This window comes from Glossina fuscipes, unplaced genomic scaffold (genome assembly GCF_014805625.2).
Source record: "Glossina fuscipes isolate IAEA_lab_2018 unplaced genomic scaffold, Yale_Gfus_2 59, whole genome shotgun sequence".
Lineage (NCBI taxonomy): Eukaryota > Metazoa > Arthropoda > Insecta > Diptera > Glossinidae > Glossina > Glossina fuscipes.
In genome coordinates this window covers 3,056,651-3,073,797 of record NW_023998431.1, presented here as the reverse complement: position 1 = coordinate 3,073,797, position 17,147 = coordinate 3,056,651, and the positions used below count along the sequence as shown (strand labels likewise).

The 17,147-nt window shown below is 33.7% G+C and overlaps 2 protein-coding genes across 2 annotated transcripts; one reads left to right on the top strand and one right to left on the bottom strand.

Annotated features, from left to right (window-relative positions):
• The first annotated feature begins 7,716 nt into the window (after positions 1-7,716).
• Positions 7,717-8,899, top strand: LOC119637330 (coiled-coil-helix-coiled-coil-helix domain-containing protein 10, mitochondrial). The gene is made up of 2 exons (XM_038033291.1): positions 7,717-7,934; positions 8,209-8,899. Exons 1-2 carry the CDS (start codon positions 7,888-7,890, stop codon positions 8,642-8,644), a joined length of 483 nt encoding a protein of 160 aa, XP_037889219.1. The 5' UTR covers positions 7,717-7,887; the 3' UTR covers positions 8,645-8,899.
• Positions 8,900-11,575: 2,676 nt separating this feature from the next.
• On the bottom strand, positions 11,576-16,945 carry LOC119637392 (protein xmas-2). The gene is made up of 4 exons (XM_038033394.1): positions 16,789-16,945; positions 16,082-16,718; positions 15,102-16,022; positions 11,576-15,041 (listed from the first exon to the last, which is right to left on the bottom strand). Exons 1-4 carry the CDS (start codon positions 16,845-16,847, stop codon positions 11,889-11,891), a joined length of 4,770 nt encoding a protein of 1,589 aa, XP_037889322.1. The 5' UTR covers positions 16,848-16,945; the 3' UTR covers positions 11,576-11,888.
• Between the last annotated feature and the right edge of the window lie 202 nt (positions 16,946-17,147).

Genomic DNA, 17,147 nt, shown 5'->3' with positions numbered 1-17,147 from the left:
CTGTGAATTGTAACCTAGATCTTGATAGCTGTGCCACAATTCGCCAAGTTATAACGTTGTAGGATGTATAGGATTTTACCGTTACCGATGCCTCCGATTTCAAACCTACACTAAGTGGTGTCAAAATTTACCGCTACTTATAAGTTATAACGTTCAAAGAGGTGCAAGAATCCGCCGCTATCTGTGTGTTGTGAGTTACTAAACGATGGATGAATTCCCCGTTACCTGCGAATCGGAATCCTTCTCAAGATGCAAGAATCTACATTACCTATGAGATGCAGTAATACGCTGTTATCGGGGGATTGTGATCTCCTAAGCGATATAAGAATCTAACGTGATCTGGAAGTTGGTTGATGAAGGAATAACTCGTTACGTGTGTTATATGTGAATGGAAATCTTTTACGAGGCTCAAGAATTTACATTACCTATGAGCTGCAACAATTTACCGCTACCTGAGGCCTGTGACCACCTACTAAGAGTTGTAAGACACTGCCGTTAGCTGTATTAGGTGAAATGGTGGAATGGCAGGATTAGGTGAAATGGTGGAAATTCTTAGCCGGCTGAAAAGTCCAGACATATTCACGAGACCAACTTAGTTATTATTTAAGAACTTCTCAGGTTTCGCCAGCCAGTTACTGTCATCTCCCACGATTGAGGAGACGAGTTTTCGTCATTTCTATTATTTGAATTTTCATGTTAAGAAGTTTCGGAATTTGGAGTCACGTTTATTTTTGACGCGGCATGTTACATAAGATTTTTGTTCGACTTGTAAATGGGTTTTTTTTTTTTGAATTTCAAAAAGCCGAAAGATCAAATAAGCTTCGGTTACGGACACAACAGACATAGAGATAGACAGATGGACAAGCACAATAACGGGAATTGAACGGCCCTTCAGCGTGCTGCTAATAGTTTGTGCTCTTGCTAGTAAAAGTAACGAGCGCAAGTTCTCTTATTAATCGTTCTGTTTGGCTTTATGAGTAGTTACCTTGCCAGCTATTTGAGTTGGGCCAGTATAAAAATTTGACTCAATTTTAAAATCAATATTATATATATTTAATATTGAGATAAGCAGGCGAAATATAATAAATAATTTAACCATTGTCGATGAATACAATTTACGTTTGAATTGAATATTCATTCCCGAGAAATATACAGAAACCCGTTCAATCCGCTTCTCTTTTTTTTCGAAACGATTTAGAAAATAAAACACATCATAGTGGCACGCGGCCCACGATTAAATGCCCTATACCATTTCGTCTAATATACATATTCATAAAAAAAACTTTTCAAAATGTGGCTTTATATGGGGAAACGTGGGAAAAGTGGTCCGATCCGAATCATTTTCATTAGGAACCGTTTTTTGGCCAAAAGACATCGATGTACCAAAGTTGAACAACAATGAATACGCGACCGGCAGACGGACAGACAAGACTAGATCGATTCAGAAAGTGATTCCTAAATGAATTGATATAATGAAAGTTGTATCCATCCCAATTACTTCTGGTTGTTGCATACATCGGCACAAACTTAATGTACGATTGTAATTTGGGACATTATGTATTCTCTTTGAAGATCTTGATGATCCTAATGATTGGTCCTAAGTATACATATATATATACTTTACTTTTGTTTTTCTGTTCAGAGTAAGCTGTTTAATTATCTTCTACTAGCACATACGCAAGCGAAATTGTTATCTATGCCCCTGAAATATTTTTGAAATTTTTTCTTTTATTGAATTTTAAAATTCCCACAAGTGTTATAAATCATTTTTGAAAAAATTTAAGAAATACGGTGTCCACCAAGCAAATTTTGGCATTCGAACATTTTGAAGTATTATCAGCAGCAGCAGTCGGTTAAGTATTTATGCAGCTACTGTCCAAAAAAAGGTGTGTTCAACATACTTCTGTCCGCATGCGTACGTCTCCACATATGAATGCAATACAAAACTCTCAAGTATCACGATTAATGGACAGATACAAATATTTAGGCAGAACTCGGTAAACATATATATGTACGAATAGACAAAGAAACAAAAAAAAAAAAAAAAAAAAAAAGCCCCTCTCGCCCGCCGTCTTCCACCCATAACAAAAAGGTAAAACACAAAAAGAATTCTCTATTTAAGCTTGGGGTTTTTTTCAGTTGGATTTCTATACAATTCGGTTAAATTCAATTTTTCAGATAAATTGTTTACCAAACCAAAAATTTGTTTAAAAAAAAAATGCAAACTTAATTTAGAGACTCGTCAGTATTTAAGACTTTACGGGCTGATGCAGAAAAACGCTAAAGTAACCATCAATAGACAAAAGACAAAAACTTAATCATTGTTTGGTCAATTTTAACGCCTAGTTTGTTTTTAAGGTAAGCGTGTGATATGTCAAACGGTTGACCATATGTGTGCGCGATAAATAGAGTCAAACAAAGCAAAACAAAAATAAGCAAAAACTTAAGTAGAGAAGAAAAAATTGCTAATCAAATTGTTGTTAATCATATTTGGTTTCGTTTCAATACGGTTAAATACGGGCAGCAACAACAATAACAGCCGCTAATATAAAACCGCATTGTAAATAAAAAACAAAAAAAAAAAACAAAAAATTTGTTTGTTATTGTTTTTTGGTATCATTTGGAAAATTGAAACCAAAGAATGTTGTTTGACAGTAGATGTTCATGTTTGATTTCTCTGTTATGTCAAATTGAATTAAATGTTAAAAATTTAAAGGCACACACACATAGCGATGGTCAACTAAACGCACATACTCATATTCTTAAAATAAATCCAAGTCTATCTAACTATTGCTGCAGACTCTCTTATACATAAGATCAAAAAGACCGAGATCGATTTACGAATCACTTTCCGAATCGATCTAAGCTTGCCTGTCTGCCCCGTTTTCCGGTGTTCAAGCGACAAGTCGCCTTTTTTTTTTGACATACTTTAATGAAATTTGCGTAAATACTCTACCCCACCACCTCGCCTAATAATTCTTTCTTTAATTATTTAATTCTTTAGTAATTCTTTCGTTGGTTTGGTAATGATACATCAAATATTGCACATTATTTTCATGCGAAGACACACTTTTCATGACAGCTCTTATATTGAAGGATGTCCAAACCTCATCTTATGGCGTGATCCAAATTTAGCGAACTTTATTTACTTTGAAAAGATTTTACCACTTACCTTTTACTTTCCGTCATAAAGAACTAAAGATTAAAATTTCGCTCCATACAAGGAGCTTGCTTTGCTTGATAAGCCCTATATATATTAGGGTCTAAAAAATTGACCTATCCGATCCTAATTTCCTAAGGTCAATTATTAAGAATTGAACTTTTTCTGAAAGGCTTACTATTCATGAGAAATCTTACATGGATTGGGGTCCAAGAAATATACGCATGCGGTTAAAATTTGGTCCACTTAATTTTCATGTAAAATTGCCAATATGAACAAATTTTGGTCATGAAACATTGGCAAAAAAGCCTCTCTCGCACATAAGGGTTTACATCTCTTGAGAATTCTTATATGCCGTGTTATGCAAAAAATAAGCCTACGTGGCCCAAATGATTCATTCGATAACTTACTATCATGAACCAATTTTCACTATAAATGATTGAAAATTAGACAATTTCCTCATATAAAGATTCAATATGTTTAGGATCGGTTATATAAGACGGTGCTTTCATGCCAATTTGGAATGTCGAAGTACTTCTGCTCAGCGACTTTTGTCGAAGAATTTCGAAAATTACAAACCTTTTCCCACATAACGACGTTTTAAACAAGGCATTACTTTGGGAGTGATCGAAAAAGTGGACTGATCCGAATAATGTTCATTAGCGTTCGTCGAGAAGGGTCAAAGGGGGTCATCTGTAAGTTGAACACAAATTTACATGGGGAGACGGACAGGCGAACTCCACCGATATAATAAACACCTCTCTAAACGTGTACAGCCAGTGGTGTAGCATACAATGATTGTTTCGGAAAGTGTAGGCAAACCCACAAACCGATTGAGCTCATGTTTGAACAAAAAATTACGAGAGCGAAAGCGACAAAATTAAAATTTAGTTTGGTTTTTCTAAACAAAGCCTTCAGATGCAAATTTCCACGCAACAGTCATATACGTGTCGTGACATAGGTGCTGCTCTTCATACAAACTACACACACACACAAATAAACACGTTGAAGAACTTCGCGATTTACACAAACATTTCAAACATTAAAATAAGTTGGAATGAGCTTTTCTTAATTCCTGTTCCACCTTTTCCTTGCTTGTTTTAATACGGATTCAAAATGTTTTTCCATTTCAAATGAGAATTCAGATTAAAAATAACATATGGTATTGTTTATGCTTCTGACTTTTAAGTCCTTCCAGCAGAACTTGTCTGTGCCAAAGTGTGATCTTAGGCTTTACGCGGAGTGCGCTTTTTTTAATAACAAGACAATCTTTTCTTGATTATTAATTTCTGTAGCCTACTTCTTGGCTTATGACTATTAGAACACAAATAAATGATTTGAATTATGGAGATTTCGATGATTTACTATTTTCGGACAGATTAAAGGTGCCACAAATAAAACAATCTAATGAAATCTTACTCAAAGTTCAAGCGACTTCAATAAACCCGATTGATTTAGCGATGTTTATTAATTAAATTTAAAAAAAAAATAAATTTGCAAATTTTCTTATAAAACATATCGCATATTGTGTAATTAAATAAATAAGCTAAGCAAGGGTATTAGTGTGGTTGGTAGCGGCTTGTAAAAGGTATTTTGATTATAATTTACGCAAGTGTGATTAATAGTCATATTGTAGATGGTATTAGCGTAGTTAGTAGTCATATTGTAGATGGTATTAGTGCGGTTAATAGTCATATTGTAGATGGTATTTTGATTATAATTTACGCAAGTGTGGTTAATAATCATATCGTAGATGGTATTACGCTCATTTATGTTTGTAGATATGTACTTGCACTGGCTGCTCTCTGGCATACCGTATGCCAAACTTTTAAATATATAATGTGGCAATATAAATACTATAGTATAGTTTAAGGATATGCAAAAAAGTTTTGCGAGAAATAAAAATTTAGCTTTCGTTGTTCCATTTCGCTAAAAAAAATTAATATAATTGTGTAATTCTAAATTCTAAAAGAAAGAAAGCAAAATGCAGTTAAAACTATTGCTTCGTGTGCCTGTAAGAAATTTTCATATTTCTTATGGAAAATCGGTCGCTTCCGTTAACAATATTCAAAATATTCTAAACGAGGGCCAAAATGAAATTTAAACGCAAACCCATAAGTATAAATTGAAAATGTCTGGCTGGCAAATACATATTTCCTCAAAACTCCGTACAAAAAAAAATAATAATGAAATCCATGTTACTTATACATAAGACAAACACCATTCATTTTCATTGCAAAAAAACGAGTTAAAAATGCTGTACAACGAACAGTCATGCACGTTTATTACGAACTCGATCAAAGCTGCTATGATCAGTAGATATGTCAAATATGTCTAGTACAACTGTCGAGTTTCATTCAAATAAGGAATATTGCCTTTTTTATCGCATCAATACAAATTATATTGGAAATTTCCCTACCGAATTTAAAAAGCTTTGATCCTCCGAACTGGACGCGTTAATAACGAAATACTGTGCTCACGTTGAACTATAACGAGTTAGAGAAAAAAGAGGTCATAAAATTTAGATATTCCCCGTAGTGGACCAAGTCACTCACACTGGCAAAATAATTTTTTTTTTTTTTTTGGGATTTTTTTGGGAGAGAAAAATGTACTTACTTCTTATTGGCGAATCGTGTTATTTCAAAAGAAAGCAACCGAGCAAAAAAAGATTTGGAAGATACAGATTTGGAAGATTCTTTTGACACGATCCATACATTCTAGACCTAAAAGCGCTGTTGAAAAGTACAGTAGACAGTATTGAAAAATTCTCGTTAGAATTCACTTAAGAATTTATTTCAAGCTTAGACATTTTAATTTATTAAATATATTATAATAAATAAATTTCACTTTGAAAAAGAAGAAAATAATATATGAAATTCATCAATATGAAAAAAGTAAAAATAATATACACAATATTTTATGCATTGCTATTTTCTGAAAATAAACGCGTACGTTTACGTAAGAGTACAATATCAGTGATAAATCTCACGCATATACACTTATAATCGACATAATCTAACTGAATTATGAGAAACATAACGCGAAATCTTAATGCTTGTTGAGGAGGAGTAAGAATGCAAAAAATTCGTAGAAACATAAAAAAAATGCATCGGAAAAACCTATAAAAAAATTCATAAAATATTGAAAATCGTGTTAAAAGTAGAAAAAAAAAACAATTCTTGTAGAAAGAGAATTTTTCTTAACTCGTGTTAATTCAAATTCGTGTAAAAATAGAATTAGTTGTATATAAATTAAATAAAAGTGCTGAAATTTTACTTTTCCTCTTAGGTGACATTTTTCTAGGCGTTTGTAATTTTTTGTAATTCGTTTGGAAAATTTAATAAAATTTCAATTCAAAATTGCTTTCGGAAAATTTATTTATTTGAAGATTTTCATAAAATTCAGAAAAGAGGCTTTAACAACTACGACGACATTATTGCTTAGAAAAAGAAAAATAAATAAAAAAATAATTAGAACATAAAATAAGTAAACGAAAGATTATGTTCCTCTTTTTTTTCATACATATTTAATTTATAATTTATCAAAAAAAAAATTTTTTTAATATAAAGATGAGAAAAATAACAGCTGTTATTGTTCGACATTGAAAACAACATAACAGTACAGATACGATATTTAAATAAATAAAAAAACGCCATATAAAATTCATTGAAATAGTGTAAGAAACAAAAATAAATTAATTTCTAAATCGGAAGATGGAGTATCTGACACATTTTACGTCTTTTCATTTCATTGGATTCACCCAAATAAGAAATATTGCTAAGGCATGTAATTAATTACTCAGTCTGACAAGAAATTTTGAAGAATTGCTTTGAATTCGAATTTTAATTTGTGGAAAATCAAAGTCATCATGTATAGGTTTGTTGCTAACAAACTCCGGACACTAGCAAAAAAGTATTAGATTGGTACTTTTGGAGTATTTCGATATTAAAATTACTGGCTTCTTGCCCAAAGCTGGATACTATAAGTCCTAATGAATTGGAGGATGGATACTCACGTATAAATTGCGTTTATTTTCTAGACCAAGTTGAGATTCTGGATGAGATCACAGTCGTTGATAGGAATATTATTGCGATTAGGAATCTCTGAATTACAAAGCAATTTTATTCTTTGCTTGTTTTTAACATAATAATCTATTTTTACATCTTCTTAAATATTCCTGATGTTCCGTTATTTATAAACAAATTAAATTTTGGCAAATCAAATGAAATTGTATTACCATAAATAATGAAATTCGCTTATTCGAATAACATAAATATTTATTTCTATGTTTCGAATTACTAAAAATACGATCTAAAATGTGAATGCTCCTCATTGCTTTTGTAGCAAAAATTTCGGCGACATATTGCTTAGTTTCTCATGACTCATATGTCTCTCTCTTTTAATACCCTAATGAAATACAACACTGATTGTGTGCAATATTTGTTTTCGTAACACCCGTTATTTATTTCGATATTTACTCTCTGTTACTCATTTTTTTTACGATCTCATTCAATTTTACAGTAGAAATTTCTCGTAAAGCAAATTTCATATAAAAATCTCAATAAGATATGAACGCATTATAGAAAGGCAAGAAAATTGCAAGTGAACAGAAGTGAAATAGAAGTCAAAGAATTTTCTCAATAATTAAATTCTGTGTTAATAGAAAATTCCAAAAGAAAAAAAGACTAAATTAAGTAAAGCCAAAGAAAAGAAAAAATTTAAGCAAAATGGTACGACGAGGACGTTCTGCCAGCCCACCTCCTGCTACCAGAAGGTAAGTCTACTTTAATTGTTTTAATTGAAAAATTTTTTCTTATGAGAAAATTGGATTACGTAGAAGAAAATTCTAGATATCAAATGAAAAGCTAGCAAAATAACACGAGAATTGGAATATTTTTGATGACAATGTGTGCATGAGTGTGTATGTAAAGAATTAATATGGTGAAATTTGTTAATATGATTACATAACCTCATTGAGAAAGTAATAAAGTTTATGTAAACGCAATTTACTTTACGAAAATCCCATACATTTTATCTTCTTCTTCTAGGAGTCCACCACCTTCATATCCTAGCTCAAATGTACCGGCACGTGCTGCTCCTGCTCCTCCACCAGTACCCGTACAGCAACCAGCTGCTGCTATTGGAGCCCCACAGCAACCATCGATGTTCCAGCAGATGGCCGCTACCGCTGGTGGCGTCGCTGTAGGTTCCGCAGTTGGTCATGCTGTAGGTCATGGTCTTACCAGTATGTTTAGCGGATCTAGCGACAAAGAGGTTGCAGCTCCTGCTGCTGCTGCACCAGCGGCACCAGCTCATCAGCAATACTACGCTGGTGGCAGCGCTCAGCCTAATGAACCTCAAGGACCTTGTGCCTGGGAAATTAAACAGTTTCTACAATGCGCTCAGGGCCAATCTGATTTAACTCTCTGCGAGGGCTTCAACGAAGCATTAAGACAATGCAAAGCCCAGCATCATTTGCAGTAAAGCAATTTATAAATTAGTAGGCCCTGTTTGAGAACCGTTGTCTGTGACATGTAATTTTTTATTTTTATTGTCTTTCACAATGTTTTTTTTTTTTTCTTTGTTTGAAAAAACTTCTTATTTTTTGAGATTGTCTTTAAATGATGCTTAAAATAATATAAAAAAAATTCCAACATTCAAGTAATAGTTTAGATGTAATAAACGCATTGCTTAAAGATAACAACAGTGGTATCGACATGAAATGTAGACAAAACAACACTACTATCGGATTTTTGTTTGTCTCTCTTTCACACTTAACCAGGTTTAATTTTATTTGCAAAGTATACACTTTTGCGCTTAACCAAAAATTATGTTGTCAAAATTTGCTCACATTGACAATGCGCCAAAAGAAATCAAATAAATAAGTGGCCTGATGCTTAAAGAAACTTGAATTTCATCAACTAAAATTCATTATCCACTGTTGTTATCGAATAATAGAACAAAACAACAAACAATACGTTTTATTTTTATCACTTTTTTTTTTTTGTTTTTTGCTTTATGATGACGTACTTTATTTGTTAATCTAGCTGGACTTAACTCTCAATTCTCTACATTTATTTTGAACGGAGGTCATCAAATCTTCAGGTAAAGCGATTAGCATCAGCACGCTTGATGTATAAGTTGATGAAAATTGAAAAATAAAGTCGTATGTGAATAGTTTAAACGTGTTTGTATTTGGAAAGTGCATTCTTAGAAATATCCATAAGAATTATGCATCTGATCAAGGAAGGTTTTTACTGAAATCAAGTCCATCACTTAAGTACTCTGTAGCATCGAGATTATTCTTCACTAATGCCGTAATATTTTGGAATTCATGACCGCTCGAACATTAAGGTAAAGGTAGTGGAGTGAGTGGAAATAGGTTTAGGAAGCCGGTTAAAAATGGAATTATTATAGTAATTATGACTTAATTTTTCATAGTATAATTAATTATAGTGATTCAAATTTAAGCTTTTGTCAGCTATTTTGCCTCGAAAACAGCCTAGCAGGCTTATCGGCAATTAAACTAAACTGAACATGTCAAATGAACTTTTAGGGAGGGCTATGCGCTTATAACCCAGTTATTGTGTTAACCAGGGCCCGGTTTATGATTTGCATTGCTTAACGAATGAAATAATTCATAATTGGAGAACTTGATACGAACCTAGTGCCTACTAGACCGAGACGGGACATTTATGCTCAACCCATAAAGGAAAACCGGAGAATATATTTCACATCCAATAGCTAAACAGTAAAGGACAAACCAAGCCAACTGCATCCTTCGGGAGGAGACGGCAAATTAATACGTTTAAAGCGGTTTTATTATCGGAAAGTAACATCGCATTTACCGATGTTAATTGCATATACGATCAAGGGAATATTTAAGATTTTTGCCTTAATAGAAACTTTTTAATTTATGTTAAGACAAAGACGTCACACGTAAGAACATTATAGTCGGGCAAGATTGGCCATTCAATACCCTACACCACATTGTTTAACACAATTCCTATTTTTATTATAGAACACAACAGTTATATCTTGTTTCTATATAAAGGCATATTTTTCAAGTGCGACATCATGGGGAAGCGGGCCCAAAACGCAACCTAATGTAGTACAAATTTAATCCTTACATAGGGCATGATCCAAAAATAGGCGTAGGTGGGCCCAATCCTGTAGAGTTAATTTTTGTATGAAATTGCTGTTATGGGTCAATTTTCATTACCAATTACAAAGTATCAATTTTCGTGAAAATTCTTATTTGACTAGTATTGAAAAAATAAGCCAAGATGGTCCAAGTTTGGTGCAGTTACTTTTTTTATGTTAAATTACTATTATGATATGATTTTTGTCAAGAAGGATTGAAAATTATACCTTTTCGTCGCATGGACTTTAGTTTTCATTATCTGAGAGGGGATTCAAAAATTGCCCCAGCCGGTCGAATGCCAAAATACTACTACTTACCCACTTTTGACGTTAAGTTTTGAATTTTTTTTTTTATATAACAGCTTTTCGGAATAAGGTGGTATGTGGGAATTGATTAAAAAAGTACACCGACAGGAACCACTTTCAACAATGATCGTCTTTGGGTCATAGGATGTCACTGTAATAAATTTCATTAAAATGTCTTAAGAATTGCGAGCTGTAGCTTGAACACAAATTTACATGGACAGACATCAGACGGACAGACAGGCTTCGATCAATTCGGGTTACGATTCTGAATCGATATAATAAAAGCTGTGTCTCTTTTAAGCTCTTTTACATATTACATACGTCGGCGCTAATTTAATTCGCCTTGTACCACAAGTGGTGTAGGGTATAATAAAACACGAATTCAACGTTAAAGAGTATATGCACGAAATAATACGCAGGGTTGATCTCATTGCATAGGCGAAATCAAAATTTGAAAAGCTCTTCATTTTAAATCTAGACATGATTACAGACAGTTTTTATGGTGTTGATTAATACATATAACATAACTTCAGTATATAACTTAATAAGCAGAAAAAATTGAAAAAATACCACAATCAATAACGATCAATTTAAAACAGAATAATCCATAACAAAGACAAACTCAACAACCAACCACCTTAAGAAAATAAGTGGTCGAATAGAGGCAAAGGACATTGACTAACTGGCTAACAACTCAATGGTCATGAACTCAAGTACGGTAGAGTCTCCAATAAAGCCGATAAACTCAGACGCATGTTAAGGCTTTAAGACTTTAGTGTTTGGATTTTTTTCTGTTTAAATCAATTATAATGATAATGTTAAGATTAAAAAAAGGCAAAAAAAAAAAAAATAAATAAAAAAATTAAGGTAACAAATAGTAAAAGGTTTTTACAGGCTACTGGACATATTGGTCTTATCAGACCCAACGGACCCAAACCATATATGTAAACAAAAAAAGTCAATATGTCACGCTTTTGGATCGTCCTTAGACTTATTTGTTTCTCATTTTATATTTCTGTTCATTTTCATCCTTTGAAAGTAAAAATATTTAGAATATTACAGCGAAAAAAATTCATATCAAAATTTGAGAAAACTTTTCGCAAATAGATACAAATGTTACTTTCAACAAATTAAAAAAAGAAAAAAAAAATTATAATAATAATACTCCTGCAAACGGCTTGAAAATAAAATACTTAAATATAAAAAATGAAAATAAAATATTACAACACTACCTTAATATAAAACAACGTAGAAATGTAATTGTAATAATTTTTGTCGTTCATTGGTGAAACTGGCCGCATCCGCCGCGCAACGACGACGAGGTACGCAAACGTTTCTTCTTTTCTTCTAAGCAATCCATTTGTTTTATTAAATCCATAGCCTTATCAATTACAATTTTCATATCATCGGGATTTTCACTGATTTTGCGCTTCCTTCCCTTAGGAGAGCTAAGAGCTTGTGTTACTACCTCTTCTATTGATTCATCAACATCTTGGTTTATTTTCTGCACATACGATCTATCCAACTCTAAAGTTTTCTTTGTTAATTCGAACTGGTAACATGTCTTATCGAGATAACGCTCTATATTCGTCGTATTATTTGAATAATGGGAACTTTTCTTTTGCATTTTAGCAGCTTGTAAGTTCTCTTCAAGTTTTTGTGTGACTTTTTCGGCCGTTTCTATAATGGCATTAACCTCATTCATTGAAATTTCACATCTTTCGTTATTTTTTACGGGGAGATTTTCTTCAGGTACTGATATTTGATTTACGGTCACTTGACTTAAAGCCTGATAATTTAGCCACCACGGTAAAATTTGATAATTTTCTAAATCATTGCGTAAATAGATGACAGGTGACGACAATTGTTCCTTTTTTAACTTTTTTAAGACGGAATTAATACGAGCGTGTGCTATGGGTTTCAAAATTTGTAAGAAATTAAGCATCTGCAAACTTTCAAAATCAATTTTTTGTACATTCATGTAATTAAGTTGGTTGTAAAGTTCCCCTATGGCGCGATGAGCGATTTCAATAATATAATAATCATCCTCCTCCGGTAGACATTCGGAGGTGTAACTTAAGAGCCAAACTTGAACATCCACTGCATTTATATCTTTAGGAAATGTTTTCATTCTTGTAGGCAAACGAATCCTTTCTAATACCTCTTTTATTACAGTTAAACGTTGTGAGTCCTTCCAGTTGTCCGGGAAGTATTCCAAACCCAATGGTATATCGGAATTATTCGGTCGTTCGGGTACAAACTCTTTCAATTCACTGGGAAATTCTGGCATTTCGATTAGATCCTCTTGAGTTATATGTTCCAAATGTTCAACGGCTTTATTAAAAACTCCAATTACATGTTCTGGCATAGAGCAGATTTTATAAAATATTGGATTTTTCTTTGAAGAATCGAGCCATCTTCGCCATATTTCTTCCCCTAAACAACTCTCCAAAAACGTTAATAACTTTTGCTCAGCCAATGCTTCCACGTCGTTGTTATTCGTTTTGTACGTATCGTATGTAATGAAATTTATGGCTTTCGCAAATAAATGACGAAAACTGAATTCTCGGCAGGTTAACTGACAACCGAAGCATTTATAATTAGCTATGAGGCCTTCTTCCACAAAGCGTTGCAGTTCTAAGTGTTGCTCTAAGCTAAATTTATCATAATTTTCACAGTTATAAGCCATTATGGCTAATGGTACATGTTTATAATTTTTCGCTAGTTGTAATAAGTGCTGTAATCTTTTACGAGAGGAATAGCGCAAGTTTATTCCACTTACAAAGAAGATGATACCGTCATTGTGATTGGCCTCTTCCTTACTGGGATCACCTTGTTCATTGAAAGCTTCAATGCCGCTTAACTTTCTTACACACAAAGCTATATTATGCTGAATACCATGCACAAATGGTCCACTTTCGGTTTGTGTTCCTTGAATATGTTTTATAAGCCATCTATTGCAAAACGTTTCAAAACCCGGTAATTCCTCGTCGTCGCTAGGTAAACTTATAAGCAGCTTAAAATATTTGATAGAAGGTAAGACCCCAGACGGACCCAACGTCGGCGTCTGGATTAATAAATTTTGTCCTACTAATGCAAATAGATTTAGACGATCATGTGGCCAGTAGTAATCAGACCATAGAAGTTGTTTAAAATCGCAGGACATACCCAAACGATATCTTTTGATCATTTCCATATTTTGCTTTTGACTGGGATGACTCACTTTCTCAGTACACTGAGCTCGGCTGTCGCTAGTCACCCATAAAGGAGTATTATCCAAAAGTTTACGTTGCTCTTTTTCTCTGTGCGAATATTTAAGCCAGCGGCAAAAGTATTTCTTTAAAAGTAATTGATCACAACATATTACTGCGTACTCTTCACAGGCCACTTCTTCGGTAATATTAAATACAAGTTCTTCAAAGAGAAAATTGAGTTCTTGAAGAGCAGTTTTATTTAAACTAATATACTTTTGCAATTCGTCGGAAGCCACTTCCTTTACCAGAGTTTCCACGATCTCATTGACAATTGATTCCTGATGTTGCTCCGAAGCCTGGTCTATCACTTCTCTTATTAATTTAAGTTGCTTCCGTTCTTGTTCTCTTTTACGTTCTTCTTCTTTTTCCTTTAATTGTCTATTTCTCCGCTCTTCTACGATTTTCATTTTGTGTTCCAGTTTTTGGCGTTCTTCTTCTAATTTCTTCTGTTGCAAAATTTGAACCTTTTCCAACTCCTGCTTATGCCGTTCCATCTCTTCAAACTTTAATTGTTCCTCAGTCTTATGGGTCACGAAATTAGTGGTAGTGAATTCTTCAAATGAACGGGACGGCAATGAATTGTCCTCTGGTTTAAAGTGTTGAAATATATTATGCATCTTATAAGCTCCTTTCGTATCCTTGGTCAACGATCCAAAAATTTTCTCTGTAGGCTTTGGTTGATCAAATATGCTTGTATGTGCTACGGCTACTTTTTCAGGGCTGACTTTAAAAACAAACTTGCTGCTGTCAATTGAAGAAGGTCTTTGAAAGTTTTCATTATTACTTTCAAGTTGAAATCCCAACGCAGGGGATGTATTTTGATTTGACTGAGCAACGGAGTTGGGAAATATGGATTTGTGTTGCTGTTGTCTGTGTTGCTTCGGTGATATTGGTGGCGTTGAAAAGGGAATTTTGAATAGTTTGCCGTCTGTGGAAGATTTTAATGCTGACGTTTTCAGTATGTCTTGCGTGATTTTTGGATTAGTTAAGTGGAATGTCGTCCTATTTTTAATAAAATCCCCTTTCAATTGATCCTCGGCCGTCCAAGCCTCGGATGTTAGAAAGCCATTTGGATCAAAACTGTTATGAGGCTGATGATTCTCAAATAACTCCGCTGAATTTAAAGGATGGCCAGAAATACATTCGCCCACACTGACCAACCGCTTAGATTCTACCAACTGCATGAAGAAAATAAATTATTACAACAAGGGAAGGAAAACAGAAGGATTTTTATTCACCTTTAAAGCCCTATCCATAACATGTTCCACATCTGGTTTATTTATGCGTTGCAAAAATACTCCTTCTTCTTCCTTTTTACACTGCCAGCCAAGATAATGAAGAAAACTAATTGTTGCATTTTCATCTTCAAAAGCTAGTATTCTTTGTAGATAGGATATTGGTAGAAACACCTTCGCTTTATGAGATTTATGTGATTTAATAATGACCTCCATGGCTCGTAAGCGTAATTTATTAAAATAACCCAGTAATATGCAGGCGCTAAGGTATGAAATTTGATCTGATTTAATCATGGCAAAAAATCGTACATAATTATCAGTTTGCAAAGCGCTACAGAAAGCAATTGCATTTTTTATTTCTTCAGCTTTTTGAATATGTACTGGCAGTTGTCTTAATTCCCAAAGAAAATTGGAATCGGCCAAATTTAACATAATCACATAGCTACGAAACTCAGCCTCGCGTGGACATTGTATACCTTTCAAACGTAAATCGTGATACATATACTTGAGCGTTTGTAAACACTTGGTAAGATTTTCGGCATTGATTTTTTTATCGAATACGACAACCTCTTCGGCGACGAGTCGGGCTGCGCAATGTATATGAAAACGAGCGCATTGCTCTACCAATTCTACGGCTTCTAAAGAGCATAATTCTTGTTGGGTGATGTCTTTACGTATAGAACGCGTACGATCCCAAACGAAGTGGAACCAATCACCTAAAGAAATATGGGGATCTTCACATAAATCCATAATGCGATGCATTAAATATAACATAGTCATCTGCAAGACCGATTCAGAGCGCAATTCATGAGCTAAAGGAAATTCTTGATCAGCACTACTGCGTGAATATTCTTTAATGGCTTTACGATGGGAAATCGTAGTTTTGGGATCTTCGTCTTCATCAGCCCATTCAAAAGATGATACCTAAAAGCATTTTCTGAGAAAAATGTTTCTTTAACGGCAAACAAAATTTAATGTTTTACCTGGCGTTGAAAATCTCGCATTAACCTCTCCTTTTCAGGGCACATATCTGGGCAAGTGCCACGAGTAGCCACCGCTTTTTTGATATCTGTTTGTCTAACGTTAGCTAGTCTTATCAATTTGTCCCTCGCCTCTAAAACACGATATTTATCTTCATTCGTTAAAGCCGGTTTTTTCAATATAGCTTCTAATTCACTGCAATCTATTTGTGGTACATCATCGTCGAACCCTATTGCTTCGTTGCTTTGGCTTGATTTGATTGGCTTAATGATACTAGTTGTAATAGGTTTGGTTAGCGTAGTTGCTCTACTAAGAGCCATAGTTTTATTTGTACGATTTATATTAGAGTAATTTGGACCAGAGCCCATGGCTTCAAGTTCAGCTTGGACCTCAGGATCTACCCATTCTTCAGTATTTTGAACATGAGCGACTTCATGGGCGGCATAATTTACTATAAATTCAACGCCGTTAAAATTGCCGGCTTCCAAAACCGAAGATTTTGCATCCTCTTCATTCTCATATTCCACCGTGCAACTGAAACGTTTTGGCCTCAATATAAATCTGTTGATTTTGCCGAATTTACTAAAATGCTTTTTCGCCACTAATTTATCCAAAAATAATTCGGGAATCTTCTCACAACTAAGGAAAGTAAATGATTATCTATGCCATATAATTTGTGCGATAACTTTGCTGGGATGAACACACTCACTGTATTGCTTTATAATTTGTAGTATTTTCAACTGCTGAATATTCGCCACCTTCACGCATATTTTAGGTTTCTCTTTTTTTAATAAAATATAAAATAAATTATTTTCAACAATTGACAAATTTCCTTTAAATTAATTCTATAAAAAAAAAAAAAAAAGAAAAAGCCGCATCTACCGTTGTTAACTGTATTTGTTTATCTCTCTCATCAACATATTCTATCCCTGTTCTTCGTTAAGCAACGCTAACTCGTTGTGTATACATTCGTATACGTGTGGGTATATACACAATATCCACATATTAAAAACACCAATACCTACAAGTTGCTATAATATAATTTTTACAAATTCGCGGAAAAATTAA